This window comes from Battus philenor, unplaced genomic scaffold, assembly GCF_028537555.1.
Source record: "Battus philenor isolate CCGP_79_NKW_IND1 unplaced genomic scaffold, ilBatPhil1.0.hap1 SCAF_20, whole genome shotgun sequence".
In the NCBI taxonomy this organism is placed as follows: Eukaryota; Metazoa; Arthropoda; class Insecta; order Lepidoptera; family Papilionidae; genus Battus; species Battus philenor.
In genome coordinates this window covers 4,580,833-4,608,053 of record NW_027181683.1, presented here as the reverse complement: position 1 = coordinate 4,608,053, position 27,221 = coordinate 4,580,833, and the positions used below count along the sequence as shown (strand labels likewise).

At 32.9% G+C, this 27,221-nt stretch overlaps 1 protein-coding gene across 1 annotated transcript in view; it reads right to left on the bottom strand.

Moving 5' to 3' along the window:
• Positions 1–813: 813 nt before the first annotated feature.
• LOC137922899 (Krueppel-like factor 3) overlaps positions 814–27,221 on the bottom strand; it is an 83,346-nt gene continuing 56,938 nt past the window's right edge. The window contains exons 6-9 of the mRNA XM_068766007.1: positions 3,743–3,812; positions 3,118–3,195; positions 2,123–2,538; positions 814–1,020 (exon numbers count right to left, since the gene is read on the bottom strand). Of these exons, the coding sequence (XP_068622108.1) occupies positions 848–1,020; positions 2,123–2,538; positions 3,118–3,195; positions 3,743–3,812 (737 nt within the window). The 3' untranslated portion in view covers positions 814–847. The remainder of the gene's footprint in view (positions 1,021–2,122; positions 2,539–3,117; positions 3,196–3,742; positions 3,813–27,221) is intronic.

Sequence of the window (27,221 nt, the reverse complement as noted above, 5' to 3'; positions counted from 1 at the left end):
TAACTATTTATTAAATAAACTCATATTTATATCATTCACACCATAATTATATGATGGATCATCTCCAATCATTTTTAGTTGTCTATTGAAATTCTAAGACATCTATATAAATGAAACATCAAATATATTTTATAGTCCAAAACTTGAGAAATTCTGAATTAATTCGGATTTTTCTATGTACAAAACACCCCTGTTTTTGGAAAGACTAAAGCAGTTTATATGTATACAAATCACAGAGTAAATTAAAATTTCCAGACCCTTCATATACTACAATCGCATTACAAAGAGAACACGTTATCATGAAGTATAAAATATTCAATTTCTGTGAATTAATATTTTTATTTAGTAGAACCTTCGATTCGGATATCTACTGCCAACATCTGGCTTTCATCATCATAACGCTAGACCACACACATTTTAGCCACTCGACAGAAATCAAGAGAGTTTGGCTGGAAGGTGATAATGCATTCAACATATAACCCTGACTTTTCACTGGTTTCGGTCTCTTCAGAATTCTTTAAGCAGTATCAGATTTACATCAACAGAGAGACTGCCAGATTAACGATTTTTTTTATCACTACACCCCAACCTACAAGATGACACATACTCGTATATATACTATAGTTAAATGTAAATAAACTTTGAAGAAATATGTATCGAATTTTCATATAAAATGCGAAGAAACTTTTTCCACGGCTTATTTAAATATTTATAAAAACATCAATATTATGATTTCGTGGTACCTAAAAGAGCTCCTATAACTCCGATTTGATGTTAAAGAAACGTATACCGAATTGGTACAAGTTTATGTAACGAATATGACATGTTAAGGGAATTGGGTTGCGTTTCAATGACGTCTCATATGAAGGCCGAGGTGGTCGGACCTGGCGAAGGAGCGGCGGCAGAGTGGGCAGGTGAAGGGCCGATGGCCGGTGTGCTTGCGCGTGTGCCGCGTCAGCTCATCGGAGCGCGCGAAACGCCACTCGCAGCCCGCCCAGCCGCACGAGTATGGTTTCTCACCTGCATAGCAGAAAATGACGAGTATTTTATAGATAAGTCTACATGCTACCGAAACTGCTGTACCGCGCCATAGTTGTATGCACGGCGAGCAGTTTCGATCGCTATGTTTCGTCAATACGTCATCAATGCTGCTGGCGTGGTATAGCGATTTCGGTAGCACTAGTGTGCAACCATATACAAGAATTAGAACCTTCTTAAAGTCATGGTTGTTATATTTACTGTCACAATGTGTATTATGAGAAGAATTATAACTGACTAGGAACCATGACCCCAATCTAAACTAGAGGACATATGAATGAAGCTACTAGTATGATGTTATTAGAGATTTTCATCATCATCATCATTTCAGCCATAAGACGTCCACTGTTGGACATAAGCCTCCTCCATAGATTTACAACAGGCTGATTGGCAGTGTACTGCATCCAGCGTCTTCCGATGACCTTAATAAGGCAAGATATTGTATAAAGTTTTGCTTTGTTCGGAGATATTAGTTCTATTCTGGTTATTAGTAATACAAATATTCCGTTGGCTCCGTTTATAAAGCCTCCGTAGTTAATAAAGGTATATAACATAAGGAGATGAAGCATATTGTGTCATCGCATTGTAATGAAGAGTATTTACATTCACATTCTTTAGAATACTTTACTAGTTGAATATAATATATTACTCTAACATTATTAGATTATGATTTGATAATAAATCATTCAAAAAACTGGTTTTAATTTTCTGTAATCATCATCATCACTGGAATGTATAGGAACCTACCCCAAGAATTGCCTCGATGACCGGTCTTATCCTGTTCGCATACAGCGACATACCTACGCCGCGTCTACAGGCTTATCACCACTACAGAATTTTTCTACCTTAATGGCCTTGGGTTGTTTAAGCTACGTAAATGACCTAGTTTATTCCGCAGATCTCTTTACCTGATTCGATTACGCAGAGAAGCTCAGAGAATAGTCATACATTAGTTTTCTTTCAAGGAGCCTTTTTATAAGCACTATCTTAAACGACCACTGGTGAAAAACCTTAGCATACAGTCTTTTTACTTACTACAGTCTAATTACTGCTACTTCGTATTTAGTTAATTAATTGTAATTACCTGTGTGAGTTCGTTTGTGTGCTTTCAAATGCGAGCTTTTCGTGTACACTTTGTGACAGCCCGCCACGTCGCATTTGTGAAGTCTCTTTCTACCGTGAGCTTCGTCGTTATTATTATTAAGAAATTCGTTATCGATACATGGTTTCTTAACAACATCGGTCGGAGGTTTCGTATACGGTTTTCTTTGTGTCAGTTGGTTTAATGAACCGGTTAGCGCGTTCTGCAATGCCGTGTTGAGCAAAAAGTTCTTAATTTCTACGTCAGCTGTTACGTTGGGTTGATTTGTGTGCGGTATCGGGAAAGGTAACATCGGTGGCAAAAATGGCGGCTTGTTCATTGATCTTTCGAGGGATGCTTGCAGATTCGTCCGCGCGGTCATTTGCGGCGGTGACAGTTGTGGAATTGGAGCTCTCAATCTGAAATTAAGAAGAATACATTTTTAAGTTCTAGAAAGTTTATTCACTTTTCTATTTATTTATTTATCCTACTATAATACCAAAGGGCAAAAAATAGAATAAAATCACAAATGACAGAAAAAAAAATTAAGTGCAAAGACCACTCGACTTACCGGAATCTATATTTTCTTCTAGACAACTGTTGGAAAGACTTAATTAATAAAATAAAAAAACTTGAGTATTTGGCCATTAAATGATACGCAAATCTGTACAATTAAATAAAATTGAAGTATCTATTTGTAGTATTAAAATAACCGCTTTTTACTACATGTAGATGAAGACGGTACATATACCAAAACAAATTTTTTAATTGTCTGTTTGTTCCGGCTGAATTCTGAAATAGCTGGTTCGATTTTGACGGGATTTATACTGGAAGGTAGTTAATGTAATAAAGAGTAACGCAGGCTATATTTATTTTAGAAAAATACTCATAATGTAATAATATAACATGTCGCCTATAAAAATCAAAGCCGGCGGGGTAGAGTAAGTATTAAACAAAAATAATTAATAAAGTGCTTTCATATTAAATTAAATACTCACTTGTTAATAAAATGTCTGTATTTTCTTGCGCTACGGAGGTCCGGCCCCACTTTAATTTTCGGTACTTGATGACTGGTCCTGCAAAAAAAAACCATTTTCTAAATATTTGCAGATAATAAATCTGGTTGTACTTTAGTTGCGAATGCATGAATACTGGGCATATCTAATGGGTGTTATAGCGGTTACGGTCTGGCAACAGCTGTGAAGTTTTACGTCTTTATGGTTTAGTTATACAGGCTTTGATTGATTATAGCTATAACGGGGCGAATGTATAGCTCATTTGTATTGTAAGTCCTATTCAAAAAATCGATTATTTCGGAAATAATAAATAAAGCGATGATTATATGGTAAGGAAAAGGGTAGTCAAAATTTCTATCACTACATAAAATTAATGATTGTCTATTGTTTACTATCCGTCGCTGCAGAAGTTTGTACTGCCTGCAGTTATTGACCTGCCCCATAGGTATAGAAGAAATAAATTGATTTAACATATTTCAGAGTGTTAACTTCATAGGCTTTTAAAAGCGTACATAATTTATATATATATATATATATATACATATATATATATATTTATATATAATCATCAATACTAATTCAATATATTTATATTAACAGCACTTACTGAATAGGCAACTGTGTGCACGTTGGCTCGTCTTGTCTTATTGCTTTTGACGATGTAGGACACGCGCTTTCTGAAAAAAAAAAATCAAATTCTAGACATTAAACTACGTGAGACTCGAATAGCTAATAAAGTAGTTTTATTACATTACTATAACATTACGTTCATTAATTCATTTTTCTTAAATATAGTGCGCAGAACAGATGGTCGCCGAAGAGACGACGGATCGAGAAGCGGAGTGTAAAACGTTCTTCCCTAACGTGGGCAGACGAATTTGCTAGCGTGGATGCAGGTCGCTTCTAACCAGTGTTAAATGAAATCAATTGGAAAAGCCGGTGCCGATCAGTATAGTATAGTCTCGAATAAAAAAAAAAAAAAAACAAAAAACCTACAAATACTAACTCTTTTTACTGGTAGCAACAGCCATTTAGGTATATACAACTGCGTCCCCTATCTTTGCCACGAAATAATTAAAAAAAGTCAAAAGTAGAGAAATTACTCGGATAACGTACATACAATTATATTATATAACAAATGCCCAGGTGGGTCTGAATATTTATATGCACGTTATAAAAGCCTGCAAAATGCGAAAACAAAATAATTCGTTAATTTCAAGAATTATTAATAGTGTTACACATATGTTTATTGATACAGCGTTGGCTGCAACGAATTAAAATCGAAGGTTTTTGGTTAATACATATTCATAATACTTCAACAATCTAACTGAGGTTTCCTGTAAGCATTGTTGCATCTTTGCTCACCTTGGCTAGAACGGCTTTGTAAAAAATTATACTGGTATTATTTGTTTATATAAACAGATCCGTTTGAATATATTTTCACGTTTTTATATAATAACTTAAATATATATCTGGAGCGTCATTAAAATTCGAAAGTGCGGTTGGTTGAAAAAGTCGCGAAAGAAACTGTGGCAACGCTATCTAGTATGATCTTGTAAAAATATATAAATTGAAGTTAAAATGAATAGTAACATTTAGGCATCTGATGAATGCTGCAAATCAAGAAACTTGTTACAGAGTTAAAAATTGATCATTAACGACACACCGTTACGAGCCACGAGCATTAGATGCCGCAGAGCTGCACCAATCCCGTCGTGGATGGACCGTAAATTGGCAATTACTTATGATTATTGCTTATACGGTGAAATGAACCACGGCGAGCGACATTGCTAATGGTTACGTGCGGTAATGTTCTTTTCCCATAACATAGAGAAACTTGCTGCTCCGACAGAGTTCGTACTGACAGAAGTTACTGGCATGCCGTGATCATATAATTTATTGACTCAAGATATTCGAAACTATCAACGATTACATCCAAAAATATTATTTTTGTTTTGTATACATATAATTATGTCAGTATCTTTTCATTATAATATTCTATGATACACGACATTGATTGTTTGATTTCATTGCAAAATTTTTCTAGTTTTGATTGACGTCAAGTGTTTGATAGCCACAGACAGGTGTTTTAAATTACCTTATAATTTGTAAAAACGAAATTACTTTGGTCTCAATTTTTTTTCGCCAAAACCTTTTACATGCCTGAACGAAAAATGAACAAAAAAAATTGTTAAATTGGTTCTGCTCTTTGAACGGTGAGCCGAACACTTTGACGACTTTGATGAATAATATTTTGACCAAAATTGTAAGCCATACTTAGTTTTATGCATCATATATTATAATTATTAACCGAATTTGTTTGTTTAATAATATAAGCTTATTATGCTTTTAATGCTATGTATTTCTTTCTTATACACCTAGACTGTCACCCTGATACATATGCTAAAGTGTCGACGTTTAAGCTCTCGTGTACCTAACTGATATAACGATAAACAAACATCATTATTCCGGAATACATTTCACATTTGCATTGCGTTAGGCAAGCGTTCGTTGGACATTGTCGATCTTGTACAACAATCGAAAATTTACATATAGAGCAATTAAAATACCGCGCGCGGCGTGCGGAGAAGGCGAATTAGTGCGACCGGGGTATCGAAGGGCAGGCGAGTGGCACATTGGAGGCAACGTCCTTTCTAATGATTGTACGCTACTGTTCCGCTTACTGGTTACACTTCACTGTCCGTTGCTAATGACATCGTATGCATCCGTCTTACAAAAGTTATACACGATTCTAAAAATATTTTTTTCAGCTATAAAGACATTGAAGAAATATATGATTCCACTGTAATATTAATAATTGCTTTTGAATTGAATTTACAATTTTATGATTAACTGCGCGTTTAACACATGCCACAACTTGATTCCTTTCTTCTAGTTTTTTGCAATATAACATTAATTCATATAGCAAGCGTCCAGCTTACAGATTCAATGTTTCTATATAGGTTAATCGGTTACAGTTATAAAAGGTTTAAAGGGGTGAATGTATAGCTCATTTGTTGTCAATAAACGAAGGGTACAAACTATTCAAGAATATATGGCCTCAGAAATTATTAATAGCGCAATGATAATACAGTAAGAAAAAGGATCATTACAATTTAAAATTGATAATTTAGTACTATCCGTTCCAACAGCCTATACTATCAGAAATTATTGGCCTGCCGCATTTATATAGAAAAGACAAATGATATTTCAGAGTGATCATGTTATTCAGGGTAATTGGAAATTAGCATTAAAGCTTAATAAACACATTTTACATCTATAGTTGATAAAACTTTTATACCTACAGATAAAACTTTGAATATAATAGCCAATCATCCTGTACAAGCTAAAGGAAAAATCCCATGTTCTCAAATATTGCAAAATGTTATTGCAGTGCTAGCTAGATATCCACATGCCCCAATCTGAACCCTCCTCGTAGTTCCGTATTTGGCTCCCACACTCCAATACAACGAATGTGCCAATTAACTAACGAATGCAGTAACAATACTGACATTTTCCTTTCCATGCATGTCTCTCATTGCAATATTAGAAATTATCTACAATATTTAATTACATCATAATCACCATTTTTTAAATATTCTTTTTTGTACTCGCTAGGATACATTTAAATAGTTTCATAATAATATACAAAATAATAAAGAGGGCGGTCAAATCACACAACGCAATCCCTAGAATTCTACTCGAGCAAATTATCGAGATTTTGTAAATCCAGCTGCATGGATTTTATGTTTGCCTGTCTTGCAACTTGTTCTTATATTAGTGTATTACTCTTATATTATTATTGTTAAATGTAACAACTATAAGGAGGTCTAATTAAAAAATAATTATTTCCTACGCTTACAAATAACCTTGATTTTATTTATGAAGTCTCTTGATGGGTCTTGTATTTATATTGTACCATGAAATTTACATATTTATTACGACATAGCATTATGCGACGGTTAACTAAGTTTTATTGATGATGCTGGTTTAATCATTATCATTTTGGCCATAGGACGTCCAGTTCAGGACATGGCTGGCTCGCCTCCGGCTTTCATTTGCGTCTATCAAGGTGCTCCGCAAGAACGTCTAGCTTTTGGGCGTATGTCGTACGCTGCGCTCCGGTCCGTGGTCTGCATTTCAGAACCTTAAGGTTTCAGCAACCATCTGCGGGCTATGGGACCTGCCCACTTGCTAATACCCTGGGCTATGTTATTTTCGTATACTCGTTTAGTAGCTTCGTCGAACACAGAGTTCGCGGATTGAGGTTTTATTTGATGATTAATCCATTGATATAACTAGAGACTGCCAAGATTATAATAGACGATTATCTTAAATAAATTTACTCAAAAAAAAATAACTAGCACTTCATTTATAGTTAAGTTGGTACAATATTTGTGTTACCGAACATTAATAATGAAAAGATAGCAATGGCTACTATTGGTTTGCAAATAAGTCATTGCCGTTTTTGAAGATCTACACTTTGTTTTGTTAACGTGGTCAGTGCATTTAACCTATATTGCAACTAGGTTGGGATGTTTTATCACACCCACAATATGGCCCTGATATTGTCCCTTCAGATTACCATTTGTTTTATTCCATGCAAAACTCTTTAAATCGTAATATTTTTAATAAAGAGATGTCATATCACGCCTAATTCAGTTTTTTAATAGTGAAGACCAGACATTTCACGAAGGATTTTCACGGAGAATTTTTATTTCACATTTCAATTTAACTTTTATTTTTTATTTTAAATTGCTCGAACGATGGAAAAAGATGATCGACAAGAGCGACCAATATCTAATTCAATAAAATTATATTTTTAAACGAAAATTCTGATTTTTTCTTCTTATTTGAAATCGGCAATGACTTAATTGCAAACCTAATACAATGGTTTGTTTTCAGAACATCATGTACTTATTTTTACTTCCAAGATCACTACTGCTTGTGTTATATTTTAAATTAAATTTGTTGAAATGCAAGTCACTATAAATTTTATAAATGCCGTGGATTATGTACTCAAAAGTGAAATATTAGTATGTTAACTTAATTTAAAAACCAAAAATCCGAGTGTAATCTTAAACGGACAGCCGACAGCGTAAGTCGGTGCCTGAGGCGATAACTTGGTCGATAAGTTCGTACACGGACGGACGGTGTTATTACACTCTGGTCTCACTTATCGTCGTGTAAAAGCGTTTAATCTACTTTATCGAAGACGGTCGTTAAGCTGTTGCGATTGTTCCGACTGATTACGAGATGCGTGCGGTCTAAAACATAAGATCAGCGGAATTGAATACATTATTTATTTACTTTAAAATTCTCTACAATTATAAGTTAAATGTACTAAAGAAGAATATTATTTGAATGAGTACAGAATCTTCATGAACGTCTTGCGAACACAATTATATAAACCATAAAAAAAACTTACTTATTTACAAGTAATTTAATATCATCTCTCTATGAATCGTCTTAGATTTGTTCAAGAAGCTTTAGAGAGGGCTATACTGAAGTTAAAGAGATCAAATCACATATCTGGATATACGTAAGCTGAGGTGGACCGCATATTGCGCAAATGGTTGTTGGAACCTTATCGTTCTTGGGTGGAAATCGAGGGTCTTAAAGAGCAGCAAAGCAAAGTCTAACCACAAAGTCAACAGAAGAACTTGTTAAGGTCCGCTTGCAACCAGTCCCATTGACAAATAATCTAAGCCAACACCTGTTCCAAAACTAAATTGATGATAATGGATTATCGTTGGTTAAAACATCATTAAATTATAACTTTTCTATGTAATTCTAACTCTCTGGATCTGTATTGAAGTGACAGAGTGGCATAAAGCCTCGTTGAGAGTGAAACTTTGAGAAAGGACGCACAATAACCGCTTCAATCACTAGTGCTCTTTAAGAGTGTTCGTCCAAGGAGAAGAAAAATAAGAAATTTTATAGAATAATAATTAGTCTTGATCAAAATCTCCTTAAGAAACATAATACGCATATGGTAAAATTTTCAAATCATAATTCTTCAGATCTTTTCTAAAGATTTTCGTTATCTTCAGAAAAATCATCAAATCGCAAAAGTAAAAAACGGTTCATTTATTCAGAGAATATTATTTCAATAAAATTTAAGACACGAGGAATGTTTTTATGTAATCATAACAATAAAATAATAAAAAAAAACATTTTCTTTTTTCCAAAAAACTACAGAGTATTTAATTAAAACATCTGGTTTTATCAGTCTACCCTTTTAAGATGAACCAAAAATAAATAAATTATCGTACATAAAGCAAAGGTAGCCTAGCGGAAAAGGACTGGAGACGTAGGTCGTGGGTTCGATTCCCGGGATGCAGTCTTGTATATCATTCAAAATGTGCATTAATTATAAAGAATTGCCATAGCTCATAAACAAGTTTTCAGAGAACGGGCAGCGGCGTCCTCTGTGTATCATAACACTACACTGCGATCGTCAACTCAGAAGGGTTAGCGATTAAGATATATGCACCCTGCCCTGCAGTAGGTGCCTATGGGCTGAAACGACGACGATATAAAACATTACATAATAGAAAACTTATTCTTATCCTAATTGTTATTTTTTTAAAATCAATAAATAAATCGACCACTCTTAAAAATGTTTTTAATTTTTCTAATTTAAATACCTCTTAGTGTTTTTAGAAACCATTTTAATAATTAATTATATCCCATAACAGATTTGTAATGGAGTATTTTAAAGCACTTTCCTTAAAAATGATTGTGCGCCGAAAAAAACGTTTTGACAATATGAACTTTTCAGGTATCTGAAGTTGTAGGCAAAATGAATGAACATGAGTGTGATCACTTTTCTATTCGTTTTTGATGTTTTGTTTTATAATTTTGCCTATAGCTAATTTTAAATATTGTAATCTATAAAGGAACATATAACACAACCTATATACATATATTTGGAAATTTGTACGCAATAATCAAACGCAAATTTAATTTTTCACCATGTTATTTTTAATGCGTACATCAAAGGAAACGAATAGTCATGTTCTGTTTTCAAGTACGTTATGTGCTCTTTGAGCGTTAATACCACATTATAAAAGTAATGCGATTTGCCCAATGTCCGCGTGACCACTTAATTTCGAATCTCTTCTTTCGAATCTATTAGTTGTAGTAGTAGTATAGTAGAAAAAAGAGCTAACAAAATCCAAATTAAGATATGAAAATAAAATTGATTTATATTAATTACTGTTTATTATATGCCTTTGCAGAATTTGCACTGCGAAAAATGGCCTGTCGTATTGAAATATAGTTTAAGAGTGATCAGGGTAGAATAGTGTGAAACCATTTAGTAATTTTGCTGTAAAAAGAGTTTAAAATTTACTCTACTGAAGCTTTTATTCCTAGTCAAACTACCTTGTAGGCAAGCATTAAAAAAAATTATAGATAAACGGCAGCGCTTTGGACCGCAGCAACAAATTGATTCTCACACTTTACTCTCAACAATTACGCATGAATTTATACATTCGGTAGTCATTGTTGCGCCACGGCGTTGCAACAGTTAGGCGCTTGTCCCAGCGCACGGGAAGCGAGTTAGCTGCTACCATATCAGGCTGCCGCTGTGTCTAATAAATTCAAATAGTAAGCTTTTAATGAAAGGGTTACTTATAATGCTATAACATAGACGTTAATTTATTTATAACGCTAGATAACGTTATGAAACGAGAGCTCACAAGGTTGCGGAAGTGCTCGACACGGGAATATAAAATGTTTTTTTATTATTTTTTCAACTACTTTGTACAAAGTGGTAATCGTACAAAGTTGCAGTACTTAGAACTATTAGAAGGTGTAGAAATTTTATTGTACTTTCGACCAACACAACTCGCAGCTTTGTAACCAAGCTTTCTCTGGGTTAATATTAAGTAAAAATAAATTGAAAAATCAAACAGAGGTACACGATTTAGGGTTATTTTCGACTCAATTCACAGATTTCACGGTTCCTTTTTAACAACACACATCACTGTTTAATGTCGTCAATAACGATGCTCGAGGTATAATATATAAACCTAAACCAGGTAAAGTTTGACAACAACTTTTATTATTTAGCATAATTATCTGCCCAGGATTTTTATTTTATAAAACCTGTGCCGTATTAAGTGGCTGCAAGAGGAAATAATATTTTTTTTTGATTGGACATTCATTGTTGCCCAAATAGCCCTACGAGGTGACAGGGCGCAGAAAGCGCCTAGTCTAAAACCTCTTTTAAAATAGCTAAGCCGGAGGAGCTTTGGCTAGGGCTGCTGTATATTTTTATTTCACCGAATCGTGCAAAGAAACAAGAATGAAACTTATCGATTTTTTACAAGTTATTAGTAAACCGAAGCGGGTTTCAAACTACTCAAAATCGTGTATTAATTGACACTATTTGTCGAAAGCTAAAAATACGATTTTTTTTTCTTTGTACTTCATAAGTAATTTTCGTTCATTATGTTAAAAAACTATGATATGTCTTATAAACTCATATGTGCCATCGGTATTCATTTATTATTCACTAGGCTCTAAATGACCTAACGCCGAATACAATACCAAAAGAGTAGTTAATGATTCGCAACGGATAAACCGAACAAAATAAATTAGTCCGTTTTGTAATGTGTTGAAATGATTCAGAATGAAACTACGAACCATATACATATAACATTACAATTATTATTAGTATTAAAAAATCCAATAACAGATAAAAAATAATTTGATAGCGTCTCGTCCAGAACTTAAATGTTACAATTGGTTTATATTTTACACGCTCGATCAACGGGTTTCACCTTGTTAATAAGTTTATTTATTGCGTACATGCAACAAAGTTTTCTCATCAAAATTTCGTATGTAATGAGCAAATATTTTACATTTAAAAGCTGACGTTATAAATGTTTTAATCAACATCCCAAAGTAAAAAATCCAATGTGAAGGTTTTTTAAGTGACAATTAAGGGTTAATGTGACATCTACTATTGTATTAAGGATATTGTGAAAGTCGTCACTAAAACCAGTCTGAGTTTATTGTGAGTACTTCTTAAGAGTTGACATTTTTCTATGGGAAATATATATGTTTTATGTTTATAACAGGATCCCAGATAACGTTCACAACACTTCAATTGCGAGTCGCGCGACAACATCCGGGCCGAACGTCACGCTTTCGAGCGGCTCCGCGTACGAAAAATCGTAGTCGCAAAAAAAAGTTCTCCGATCCCGATGCATTATACATCAAATGACGCGCAAAAATATTAGCAATTTCAACAAATTATCAATGAACTATTGTGTGCTAATGGTTACTACACGGTTAATGATTTCGTAGAAAATAACAAGCATACGAGTACTTTTGTAATGATGTATTCTCTTTAAAAAACATATACATAGTTCTGCTTAGTATCTTTCGCCTGCTTTTACGGATGATTATTATTCGAATAGGTTTTAGACTCAATTAGACGTTAATAGGATATGCAATCCATTGTACCTTGAATAAAAAAAATTGAAATGTACATATCTGGGCGTTTTTGGCCCTGTTGCTTTAAATTGATGTAGGAGAGTCAATTTTGCTCCTTGTTTCTTTTAAATTGGTCTTTTCTGGCATTTTTGACGTACATGAGTGCTCACTGTACATGTTGTAAATATTTTAGTTTGACTGCGAATATGTCTTCTTTATATATGTCTTTGGTAATATAAAATGTAACTAGATCGCATCTGTCGGTGCGCCCGACCCTAACACCGTGCCAGATGGGTATCGTGAGCGTTGCGAGGGCACTTTATCGTTCTCACTTCGTGTAACAGTATCGACGGCATCGATTGCCTCACATCGCTTTCTAAACGGTCCATCCGATTTATGGTACGAAACTGTATAATAGCTTGTCAAATATTCATCTACAATTCATTTACTTCATGACACCTTATATCATTGTTTTGAATGAATGAAACCGTTGAAGTACGTAGCGAACGATAGATAAGTAATAAGGAGTAATAATAGAATCATGAAATTTATATAATATTTTAGCCACGGATCTGCGAAAATGTATGGGGAAAAAATAATTATCGGGCAACATTAGGATAGAAGGAAGTAAGGGTTGACATTGACAGGAGATCATCGAGGGACTGTGAGATTTGCGATGTGCGACGAATGTACGAGTGTTTTTGTTTAATTAAAGTTCTTGGTTTAAATCAAATGTTATCACTGCTACATTCCTACATATATTTCCAAGATTATTTGTTAATATTTTGAAGTCTTTCTAATATTACTATTGTTCTAATTTATAGCCCTTGAACACTACCTCTGATGAAACAGTTTGTACCATTGCAAATATACGGGGTTATTTATTGTAGGCAAAAAACTATAATATTTTTAAACGTATTTCCGATCACATTGTATAAAGTGACAACTCTGAAAATTGTCACATAATATTTTTATTGGAATGCGAAAGGCTATAAACTTCAGGCAGTATAAAATCTGCCGGGACATATAGTTAACGATAATGAAGCATGTAACCCAAATTTTGAAATCGATTTCCTAAAATTGGAAATTTTGGATTTTTTGATAAGTCGCATCATATTTTTATAGACAACAAATGAGCTTTATGATAAACCAATTAAAGCTTTTGCACATGTAACCACCCTATAATTCTTTTAATCCATGAAAAAAGCTTCTTGAAACCGATATTATAGTGTATAAATAAACCACATCAAGGAAATTAATAAAAACAAAAATAATTCTAATGAAAAATAGATGGTATTAAAATATGAGTACAGAAAATGACTTCCAAATTAAAATAAATTTTCATTACCCAATATTTATAGTTTTAACATGAGCACCTAAAATGAAAGGCAAACGGTAAACGTTAAATTCTGTTTTAAATACGACACGTATTTCGTGTACTACTGGATTATACAGAAGTCTCTTAAGATTGTTCTGCAGATAAGCAAATACTAACAGCTTGTAATGGATTTCTGAATCGGGCATACATTTGAAATAAGGAACTGCCGTTACACACGAATTCGTGACTTTCGACACACTCAATTCAATAAAATACAAATTACTATATCGATAGCCCCGCCACTTGCCGGTAGGTGGCGTTACTTGTACAGTTATGATAGTATTTTTTAGGGTTGCGAACATCCCTGTGTTATAGTTTTATATGAAAGTGCAAATCACAAATTACAATCAAGTGATTTTAAGATAAAGTTAGGTGTAATTGAGATTCTAATTATGGAACAAATTTTAAAATTCTTTTTTCATGAATACCGTATTTAAAACTTGCACAAAGAAGTCATCGAATCGGCGGTCTCAACTATTCTTGCTAGTGCGAGTGAGACGTCAAAGTGTGTCTGCTTATGCGCAGCTTGATTCAGTAGTTCTTTTTGTTAATTTATCTGCTAGTAACTTATTGAAGCCCCCTCCATACTTTCATCAAGAAATACAAAACTTAACAAAAGATAATTTTTGGTACCTATGTATCCGAATACAAACAAACAAAATGAAGTATTTCAAGGCATTTCATAAAAAAATTTAAAACTAATATAATTAAATACACATTTTTATAACAGACTAGCCCCACTGGGGGTGGAATTTCGTAAAGTCTGTTCTTAGCAGATCTCTACTCAGTGAAAGGTATATTTCAAGTACATCTTTTATCTTCATTTAATTTTTAAAATTTCATGTCTCTAAGCCTCATGGTTCCAGAGATATCGTGAAGAGAGACATTACATAAGTGTAAATCCCTAACATTAGTTTAGAAATGAAATGCAAATTGATTTGTAAGGCCGCGTGAGCTTGTCTGTTGCGCGGTGCTAACCCTAGCGGCTCCTGCCGCATGGACCGACTTGTGAAATTACTCTCATTGTGTACCATTTAAGAACATCGCTATGTGACAAAGCATATTAAATTTTGTTCTAACCGTAGTATGATAAACGTCCTTGTTAGCGTCGGAATAAGGCGTATTTATGGCTTAATCTTGACCAAAATCGGCTACTGCATCATGGTTCATAATTTCACCGCTAGCGGGCTCGATGCATATGTTTACGACTTAATTTATAAATACTTACACTTATTACTTGGCTATAACTTTAATGATTTGCCTTAAGAGAAATTTTTCTTACGAATTGAAATGGTTTTAAAGCACATTAACGCTTTTATTACTTTACTGTCAATATATTATTCCGCATCTTGCCATAAAAGTTTTCAATAAATCGAAGATGGCAGTAGAATTATTATTTTTTCTTTTTTCACCCTATGGACGCCAACTGCACGACATATGTTTCCCCTAAAGATCGCCTCGATCATCCCGCGGACTTGAACTATGTCGTTGCTTAACCTAGTATAGGAACGCGGAAATTCTTCCCGGACGCCGTCACAGCCTACCGCGTGCTCCGCAGGGTCGAGGTGGACGCGGTATTGGTCTAGCTCTTCACGGGGCACGGGGGGTTTTCTGAGTATCTTCATTGATTCAAGCTCATGGAGGACCCCTCGTGCTTCTGTGAATCGGGCGTGGACCAGACCGTGGTCCACCTACAAGGAGGACATTGTCCCGCGTTCGTAGGACTTCGGTACGATTTCATAAGCAAGTTGGGTAAAAAAAATAAGTGAGGACACCATCTCCTCATTAATAGAAGAAAAACCCGATGGGCCAGTGTTCTTTGATTATTGCAAAAAATTGCAAAACATGTAATAAATGTAAACAAAACCAGTACGGGTAGTATCTAAAAACAAAAAGAAATAATTATAAAGTAAAAAAAAACAAAAACTATGTAATCTATGATAAAATGTGAAATAACCAAGTCATTAAATGTAAAATAAATGATAAGATAAAGTAAAAACAATGTGATAACCAAAAGCTGTGATAGTAAGGAACGAGGCGAAGGAAGTGAGGCGATGAAAGAACGGTAGAAAGTAAATAAAAGAAAGATAGAAATTGTAGAACGTGAGTAGAAAAAAGATAGACCATGTGAAGTATGACAGAAGAGCATGGAAATAAAAAAAGAAAAAAAGTGAATCATTAGAAGATAAAAAGGTCTTTGACCCATAAATAAGATAGGAGAACGAAAGGCCTCCCAATAACGGGTGCCATTTAAAAAAAAACATAGTAGAGGGCCTACCCACGCCGCGTTTATCATTTCTACAAGAGAACCTTCCGGCCCTCACGGCTATCGGTTGCACGAGCGATGTGCCTCAATACTGCTACTTCAGACGAGCCATTATTCAAGCTACGTCGGTGATTTATTATTTACCTTGCAAATTCATCATCATCATTACCATTTCAACAGTAAGAGTGCACTACAAACACAATAAACACTATTCGATAGTGCTTAACAAAAGTTATTGAAAGAGAAATGATGAAAAGGTAATTGCATTACTCTGTAACAAGTAAAAAAAACATCTTTTAAATTAACAAATTTTGGTTACATATAAATTTATTAAGCTACCGCTATACGCTACCAACTTGCGATTTGACTGCCGGGACTGATGTAGCAAGCTGCTTGCGAACGCCTAAGTTATGGGCATTGGATTGAAAATAATTAGCAGCCGCGTTAACATTTCGGTTTCTATCACAGAATTGTGTTAGCGATTTGCGTACAAAATTTATGAAGATTTTAGATACGTGGGAATAAATGCAAATATCAAAATATTTCTTTCGACATTCAATAATTTTTCACAATTTTTGAAATATTAAATAGTAAATGACAACCCATTACTGCGCGGAAGTAAATGTAGTAGTAAGTCAATGGTAATTAGTAGTTCGACTTTGTATATTTTTAAAGTTAAGTATAAAAACGAACAGATATTAGATTCATCTATCACGAGTGCCAACTTCATCTCGGTTTTTAATTAATAGTTCCTTTATTTTATTAAAAAAAGTGTTCCTTAATGATTATAAATGCCATAGCCGAAAAACACGAAATTTATTTAAGCAATTGCTTGGTAATTGTTTTTCATAATTTCTTTAAGGCACGTAGGCTGTCATGGACGAAAAAAAAATAGAAACATCGTGCGCAAAATGTTAAAAGACTCTCGGACGTCAAGCGTTTTACTCGAGAACAGCCCCCTTAACTTGGCATTTTTAATTTCGTTAAGGCAGGTAGGTTCTTATAGAGTAAAAAGTAGCTAGGAAAATTATAAAAACAAAATATTTATTCCTTTAAAAAAACGTAGAGTAAATTAAAACAATGTCTATAGCTTTCAAATATTTATGGTGTTTAAAAAACGAAAACGTCGCGGAGAACATAATCAGACAAAAATGTCGTGTACCATAAAACATTACAAAGAAAATATAATCATTAATATATCATTAAATATAAGTGTTCTACGTAATGGAAAACTGATTTTTGTAAGAGGTATTTGGTCGTTATTGAAGACATTATATTAATAAATATAATGTCTTAAATAACGAAAATAAATCTAGAAGCAAGAAATTTTAACAGTACGTCTATTGGAACAGATAATTAAAAATATGACTTATATATATAGAATTTAAAGTAAAAGATACTATATTTTTAATTTAGAACAATCAATTATCATTACAAAACGAATTTTTATGATAATTCGTTACACGAAAATTTTCCAACTGTTGGAAAGGAAAATGAAAAAACCTAATTCGTTATTTATACGGATATCGATTAACTGAAAACAAAACGAGCCGCGCCGACTATTCCTTCCGCTTGTGAAACAATAATTGAATCTTCGCTTAAGTTATTGGTTGCAATTTAAAGTTCGATGCTCTTTTAGCGCGAAGTTAAATTTTATGACGATTTTTATAAACCGTCAAAATTTTACAAGAATATAATTTGGACAATTAATGTCCTCATATATCATCAAAATACTTGATTATAGGTTTAATAGTCTAATTTCGTATCGATAATGAGACTTGTCCATGTGACGACTCCACGGTACAGACTTTTCATCACTTACTCAGACACTGCTCCCGATTCGAATCCAAAAGATGTAACCAAGTGACCTTATGTGAAAACCTTAATATACCTCCGTTCAACATACCGGACCTTCTCAAGAAAAATCTACAGCAGAATATTTAGATGAGTTGGTCCGGCACATTGTCCTAAATCTCAAGGCATTAGCGGTCTGTAGCGCTTGGGCAGCGACTTGAAATAAAATAATGTACTAACTAACATATAATTGGGTAAAATTTACAAATTTTATTGTTAATATGTATAAATTTTAGCTGTATTTACCCGTAAGAGAAAATTGGGTAAGAAAAATTGTAAAAATTATAAAACGCTGTCGTGCCTCGCAGCTGGGAGACGAAAGATCCGTATCAAATAGCGGCAACCCTCTCCCAACTGTCTGCGCTTAGTGAAAGCAAAAAAAAAAATACTAGCGATACAAATTAGAATTAATAAAAAAAGTCTAATTTCGTAAAGCTATCTGTATACTATGGTGCTCCAAAAACCGCTATACCGTTCCTTAGATATGATCACACCGAGATGGAGGAATAGTATCAAATACTGTGTTTCGTTAGTTCCAAACGTTTGTTTTTAAGGATGTAAAAGTATTTAAAATTAAACTGTTTAGATTAATAACTGCAAGTTATACAAGTTTAGTGTAAGGGAAAAAAATTCATGATGAAACCGTGATCTAGTGATATCTATAAATATTATCTTCTGAAGTGTCTTATATATATTTATTAAAAGATTGTGAAACTAGCAGTTGTGCAAAGTATACTGTAACAGCATTTTTATGGAGAACGAATTTTAATGAAAATAATTATTTATATCCTGTACAATAGCCCTAACGAAATCGCTGCACCATGTCTTAGGTATGCTCAAGACGTGATGAGGAAGGAGGAGTATGGAACGCTCCGTTCCATCAGTCAGCTGTCAACGCTCGTAAGGGCAGCACTCATGCTCTTATTGCCTGTACTGTCACCATGCCCCGTTTCTCTAAGGCGCGGTACAACGGTTTCGGTAACACTATAAAATAGCGTGTCGAATACAGGCTGTGTACACTTAACTTTAATTCGCAATAGATACATAGCATCCTCAAGTAAATGAGTTGTAAATACTTAATAGCTTCATACATATGCCTGAATTGATACGTTGATGGAAAAGATTCAATTGCATACAAAGGAGCGGCCAATGATTACATAATCGTGTGTTTAACGCGTTGTTATACACATACTACTGTGTATTAATTTAATTGCTAATCTTATTCCGGTGATTATGATGCTTATTAAAGTTTTCTGGCAATTATTTTAATTTACATGTATAAGAGGTTATCCTTTACGAATCAAAATACAGTAAACAATACTAGTTAGATAACTAAGGTTCACGATACAGGTGTTTATAGAATATGTTCTTATATGATATATTATTTTTTTTTTTATTCATAATTATTTTCAAAAAACTTTCAGCGCCTTTATACAATAAAAAGATAAATTAAATATAAGGTCTTTTTAAATTTCTCACAAATATAAAACATTACAAAATTATGCTCTAAGTACTATAAATATACAATTCTGTTATATATACATCTCTAATAAATTACATTAGTGCTCACTTGCCAATCATCAAATTAAAAAATTCAGAATGAAGAATTTATAAGTGGTTAAAGTAAATATAAAAGAAGTTTGATTTTCAAAAGAGTATTTAATCAATTAGATATATTTAAGTTTCATCTCATAATTCTCAAGTCAGAGCCTTAATAATGAAAAATAATCTGTTTTAAAACGAAGAAACAGTTTTTTCGCTGCTGAAATTTCGAGGCGGCAGGGTGTATAGGGCCTAGCCTAAGAGCCTTTTTAAGGTAATGAAGCTCAAAGGCACCTGGAGGTGCTTCGGCATGATCCACTACATACTATTTCTGCGGGCTTTCTTGAGAGGCTGTTGAGATCCTTAAGTAGCCTCCGTGAGGGCTATCACTCGTCATTATCACCCGCTTATCGTTCCGACACAAAAGCGCTTGAGAGGGTTAAACGTTGATGAGATAGAGAAATATCAAACAAGTCTTAGTCGAAGAATAGACTAGATTAGTAGAACAATAGACTATTAATAACTCTTATAAATGAATTTATATTTAACAGAATTTATAACACTCTCTTTTTCTGCATCTGCATGTAAATTGACGTACATTAAATTTAGTCATATATATTTTCATCATCATCTTTTCTATCGTAAGAGGTCCACTGCTGAACATATGTCCTTCGAAGTTTACCAATTTGACTAATTGGAAGCAGCTAGCATCACTACCAGATCATAATTCATAACATTAGAGTAAGTGTTGCCAACATTACACGCGACTACGGTATTCATAAGAACAAAAATAGAAGTTGCTTAGTCGAATTACTGCGAGAGCTCGTCGAACATTCTGCACATCCGCATAACGAAACTATTTTTGCCAGTATATCGTGTTTACACTAGGAACATATAATTTTGATTAAGTTTATACATTCAAAAACTTCATTGTGCGATAAATAAAAATATTACGTTTCTTATTTTTTAGACCACATAATCGGCAAAGAGCAGCTTAATTTTATTTCTTAAATAATTAGAATGCTTGCCCCTGGCCATAATCCTTGTTAATTAAAAACATGACAACAACAAAAAATTGACACTAATATAACCGATATTTTTCAATAGCTTCCGACTACACGATGACATTATAAACCGGTTAGACAAAGACAAAAATGTTTATTGATCTATACAAAGTGAATGCCGTGTTCACGCTTCTACTTCAACTTTTATAGCGTAATGATGCTGCGGATTGACCTCAGGCGTCGTTGCATTATACTTGAGATTGTTTAGTACAAAGCTACTAGCGTTACACACTTAGTGTAAGTCATAAGCGGAAGCGGGTTATATGTTTTGTAATGCAAAGTGAAACTGGTCATTTGGATATTTTTTTAACTAAAAAAACTTCTCGATATATCCCTAAATAAACCTCTAATCAGTGGCAAACCACGTTACAAAGTTTTTGTAAGTATAAAAATAAACCGAAACATTTTTTTAATGTTAGTTTATTTTAACAGTCCCAAATTTTTTTTACTATAAAAACTGGCGAGGAGTGTAAACTGATTACTTTGAAACAATTACACCTTGTAACACGTTTCATTCTTATAGTTTAGTAATTTTATCAACTACGAGTTCCATAAACGGAAATGAATAGTACTTTCGCTCTAAATATTAATTGTGTGGAAGAAGATTGAAGACATCTTCTATTATTCATAATTCAATGGATTAAAGTTTCAATATTAGATGAACTGTGTAATTGCGAAAGGTTTATATTTCAACATTCAAAAGCCTCATTTGCTTAGAGTAATATTTCGAAAAGTTTGCTTAAAGGATTTTTGATAACATCAAAACTTTAATAATTTAAATTAATTTTGTTAACCTATGAAAAATATAAAAAATAAGGCAACTTTCTCATTTTGGTTCTGAAAAGCAAATTGAAATTGTTTTCAATGATGATAATTTTTAACTTGGACCAAACAAGAAGTATGTTTAATGAATATTTAAAGTGTGTAATAATATAATCATCACCATTACGATATTATTTCCATTTAGCATCTTCACATTTAAAAATAAATGAATATTTTAAAAAATGATTTAAAAAAATAAAATATCAAATGGAAAACGAGTTGCACTTGAAACAGCAATTATGGTCATAAGCAGATCTTCTGATAATAAAAGCAATTGTATTTAAGGCAAGTGCTTGCTCCGGCCAGTACTACGCATTATTTGATATAATAATCAGATATTCCAAGCTAATGTTATGTACTTTAAAGATAACTACACCTTTTAATGCACAGTAATTTGACTATTGATACTGAATTTTAACGATTCTAAATAAAATATTATAAATAAGAAACGTTTGTGTTTTTCAAAAGTACTAATATATTTTATTCCTCACTGAAAGTTAAGGTGCTAGGAGCTATTAATTTTTTCCAAATACCTTTGTTCCTAATCTATTTAAAATAAAGTTCTCGCGGACTATGACATTAGAACGTAAATCGCGGGTTTGATTCCCAGGACACAATCTTAAATAATTCACACTTTGTGCGTTAATTACATGGTATCACCAATGCTTACAAACTAGTACCTACAGGATGAGCAACTGCGTCCTCTCCGTACCATAATACCACTCTGCGTTTGCTAAGCCATCTACGAAGTCAGCGTCTGCCACAGTATATCCACCTTATAGCTATCTTGGATGGAGGCCTATGTCTTGCAGTGGGTGTTTATGGGCTGAAATGATCAGTTTTATTTTCTGAAGCTTTTGCTCTGCAGGCGAACATAATCTGTTTAAAATACGTGCGAAAATGAAGTTCCTTAGAGAATTTAATATTGATTTTAAAAACTTTTTAAGGCCATTACGATTTCAACTAAGTAATTTTGATCGTTATGATTTGTTGACACATCATGAAATTGATACACAATTTGTTGATATAATTTATTGAAATACACATAAAATAATTCAAGATATTTTAATTAATTTACGTGTATATCCTATAGCAGTTTACAAAATAGAAAAATAGATTGAAGTCAAATAGGAAGGGGAATATTTATATATTGATATGAATTACAAATTAAAGTGAATGTAATTTTTTCTGAATTTCATGTGAATTATTGTAATAGTTAAATTAAATACAATATTTTTTTCCAAAGACAGCGTTAAAATATAACTTATATAGCGATCGAAATGTTTACACATATGGTAATACGTATAGCAACCAATAAGTGATAAATCTTTATTTATTAGTGATAGAAATTTTTGGTCGTAGATACCTTCTTCTAGGTTGGTACTACTGGAGTGCCTATATCCACTGCTGCACAGTAGTGCATAACCATTAATATTTTTCGGTTTGTGATTACCGTAGTAAGTTTTATTAGCTTAGCCAAATTAGACTCAAGTAATCTGAAGATCATAAGAACTAATGTGGTGTTTCGCTGATTACAACATTCTATATATCTCTGCATTCTTATGGCTCTTGTTGGGTGTCCTACTTCTCTAATCGTAGCAGCTCAGCATAAAGTTCAAAAATGTTTGTTTCTTTGTGGATTGGTATACATAAAAAGTTCTTGTCACAGATAATTATGACAGAAAGAAGTAGCAAAAACCTTAAAAGATGTTTTGTAATATTGTAATGGTTGGTGACAATCGGCCTATATTTGGATTAAATTTAAAGTTTATCAACAATTTATGTAAGTAAGGCGTGCTTTACTGTGTTCCGGTTAGAAGGGGAAGAAGCTTAAGATGTCTCAAGGTAACTTAATCGAAGTGATAGTGTATCGGTAGTATTGCTGTAACTAAATTATTTATTAGATACCATGATGGACTGCGTACTCTCAAAACACCTGTTGCAGAAATAATAAATAAAACATACTTAAGTGTTATCGCTTTATTTATTAATTTAGAGTATTAATTATAAGCAGAAAAAAGAAATTTTCTATTTCGTATAATGCAAGACTTCAATAATATTTTATTGAAGTCATTTTGTTATTATAATCAAAAACCATCTTGTTTTACAAGAGTCAAGAAAAGTGTTGATTCTACAATTTTCATCGAAATTTTTCTATTTTTTTTTTCTCCAAAAGAAACTTACTCGTGCATTAAAGCATAAAATAGCCAAGTTGCAGAAGCCGTTCTCGAGTTTTATGTTCACACACACTTGGTGACTTATTTTTATTTCAATAGTTAGATTTACTTTTATTAAAACATAGCATTACATGATAGCGTCTTAGATTAATAAGTACTTTATGTTTTTTACTTTCGTAATATTATATGTTTGTTAATAAATTACATTGTCCGTGATTAAAAAGTATCTGGTTACTATATAAGAGGAGATAAAGGAGGCGTGAATAGGCCCAGTACTAGGTAGACCAGCGACATACTTTTCGCGGGAAATCGCTGAATGCGTGCAGCTTAAGAGATTTCATCGAGGCGATCGTTGGGGAGACGTAGGCCCTGCAGTGGGCGTCATTCATCCCTTTGCAATTTTAATATTACAAAGACGGTTAAAACTTTGTTTAGTTTCTTATAAATGATGACCAGTTCGCGTGCGTTTAATTCTATTTTTTGCTGAACCAAAAATGCGATAAAATATTTTCATCTTGCTGCTGATCGTGGAATCTAACTCCGCTTGATCACACTGCAACAATAACGTAAAAATACTTACCTTCTAGTCGCCAATTTTTTGTAAATGCTTTGAATAAATTGACTTTTATAACTAGACCGTTTTTTTTTACAAATAATTCAGCGTCATCTTTGAACTGGTAGTTTCGCTTGAGTTGTTTTTATGAATGTCATACGAATTACAATACGTTTATAGTCGTACAAAAGTCTCTCTTTGAATAGACTATCTTTTCAAATGATCATATGAAATTTTCTGAGTGTGTGTATATAGTGTGGCTACAATATTTACCCCGGATGGAGTATATACCAGGAATCACACGATTTATAAACAATTAACATAAATTTGTATAGAAGAGTTACACACAAATGTGTATGAAGAGATATATAGAATATAGTTGTATCGTGGAAGTATTTATTTTTATTATTAAGTTAAAGACGAATGAGGCGTTCACGTGGTGGTAAGGTGATAATATGTATTGTCCATTCAAATGCTTTATCATCCAGAATCTAATAAACTAACTAATTATTTAACTTAGTTATTTATGGTAATACATGCATAATTAACTACTTAAAATTTTAAATAAAACACATTCTCTACATGCTCCTTATTTCTTAAACTTATACCATATATATATATTTATAACCCTATTCCTTGTTTTTCTTTTTTTCTTTTAATGTATATAGTAGATATCGTAATTTAGTTTGAATTGATCAATAATTGTTTATATTATGTAATATGTGAATAGTCATCTTTGAATTGAAGGACTTCAAAATAAAAAAAAATATTAATATTGATAATTACTGATAATATTTATTTCTGTAAAAATACTATCTTGAATTAATTTATAACGATTTTAATATAAACGTATAATAAAAATAAAAATAATACCATACGAAAATAAACTAGATTAATTTTTACGTCGACGTGGTCAGTAAATAGCAATTAATGCTTGTACCCGTACCATCGGCCTACTAATAGCGATAGCCAGGACAAGCGCGCGTAACAAGCTTTACGGACGTTAAATTAAGGCGACTACACACTTGCCGACTAAAAAAACATATAATAGGAGGTTTTATGATCAAAATTATGATGACTCATTTTTGTTCCCAGCATTAATTCCTTTGCAATTTTAAACTAACCAGCTATTTAAAAGTCACTATTTACTATTTTCATTAGTCGTTAACTCAATTCTTATATCACTGCAAATAGCTTAACAACTAAAGAAACTCATCTGATTGCATTGCATTGTTTATCATAATCATCATTTCAGCCGCAGGACGTCAACTGTTGGACATAGGCCTACCCCAAAGATTACCAACAGGTTTGGTCTGGAGGGGCCTGCATAGTTTTTTTTGTAGACCAGTAGACCCTAGAATTGTTGATCCTAGAATTTTGATCATGATTAGAAAACAATCCGCAAGCGGGCACTATCGATTTATACAATTGTATGATAAATTTATTATCGAATATATAAGAAATATATAAATATATTAAAAAAAATCGAATAAATAATAATTTATTATCGAATAAATTTATTATCGAATGCGATTACAATGGCATGCGTTAACAGAAATCTGAAATGTACATGAATATAAATGAAAAATGAAGTCGTCCGTAAGTCGTTGTGACTTCTTTGCGGCGTAAAATCATTATCATTAAGGACGATTTTCGGGTTGTATAAAATTCTTGAATTTTACAGCAGCTCTTTAATATATTTCATATCTTCAATTTAAACAGTGTCGGATTTATTTACTCTGTAAAGACTGTCCATAACGTCAAATAAGGCCGCCAAAAGTACAAACGTATGTCCAGGTTCATGACTATTGTTTACTTTACGCTTAACTGTGTGTTATATCAAAATATATAATTTAAATTTAATAATGTGTGAATAATCTAGAATAGACCGTCGCCCTACGAATCGTTACATGAATCTTAGTTCCGATTTACAAGAAAAAAATGCAATACCCGCTCCCGGCATAAATGTGTTAAAATAAATAAATTTCATAACCCGTTCGTTACATAAATGAAAATTAAATCCAATGTTTTTTTTTTAATTTGACTTCACAATTAATACATGTACATTAATTATTATTTAAGTAGGATTAATTGTGCTTCCTTACACATATGATATCGCGTGTACAGTTTTAAATGTGGTAAATATTTTAGGAATTATTGTAAATCGACTGAATATATATAAATTTCAAATTCAACAAACAAAATTCGACATAGCTTCGAAAATCTGGCAATAGACGTGACACTAGACTCCTCATTTCTGTTCTGTTGGTGACGGCAAATGCAAAATGGATAGTCTTGAAGTGGAAGCTGTTTATGGAACGAAGAAAGGGGTGCCTTCCATTCAGATGGACCGAAGGCCTTAGAATGGGCGGATGAGTAACATTTATCACAAAGGTTTTTTACCCTCGGAGAGGGCCCCCGTACAACAGTGGATTTACTTAGTATAGTTTTTCTCATGTAAATTCTTACTTTGTATAGCTAAATTCGTAGTAAGTATTTACAAATCAAAATATCATTGTGCTGATGGTCGCCTTCTATTACCGGCCACAAGCAGATACTTTTGTTTATTTGTCTCTTCATGAAACCTGTACGTTGCGAATGTTATGTATAAACTCTGTTTCTTTCTAAATATATAAAAATATGTTTGTATATAAATAGTATGTATGTATGGTCACGATATATCTGAAACTATGACATTTGTATTTTTATGATACTTGAAAGTCGATAAGAATATTTTTTTCAAAAAGTTGATGTCAAGTAAGAATCGATTTTTCGAAATACTGGTCACTGAGGGGTTGGCACTGGCAATCATAATGTTCGCAAAGTGGGCGGGAAGCAGAAAAAATTGTTTAAATTTATGTTGTATTAATTCCTTATGATGTAACTTTGTTTTTTTTTTTTTACAGAAATTCGAAGTTATTAATGTGAAACGGTTGATTTATAACCATCGATGTTACCATATTATTATAAATATATTTAA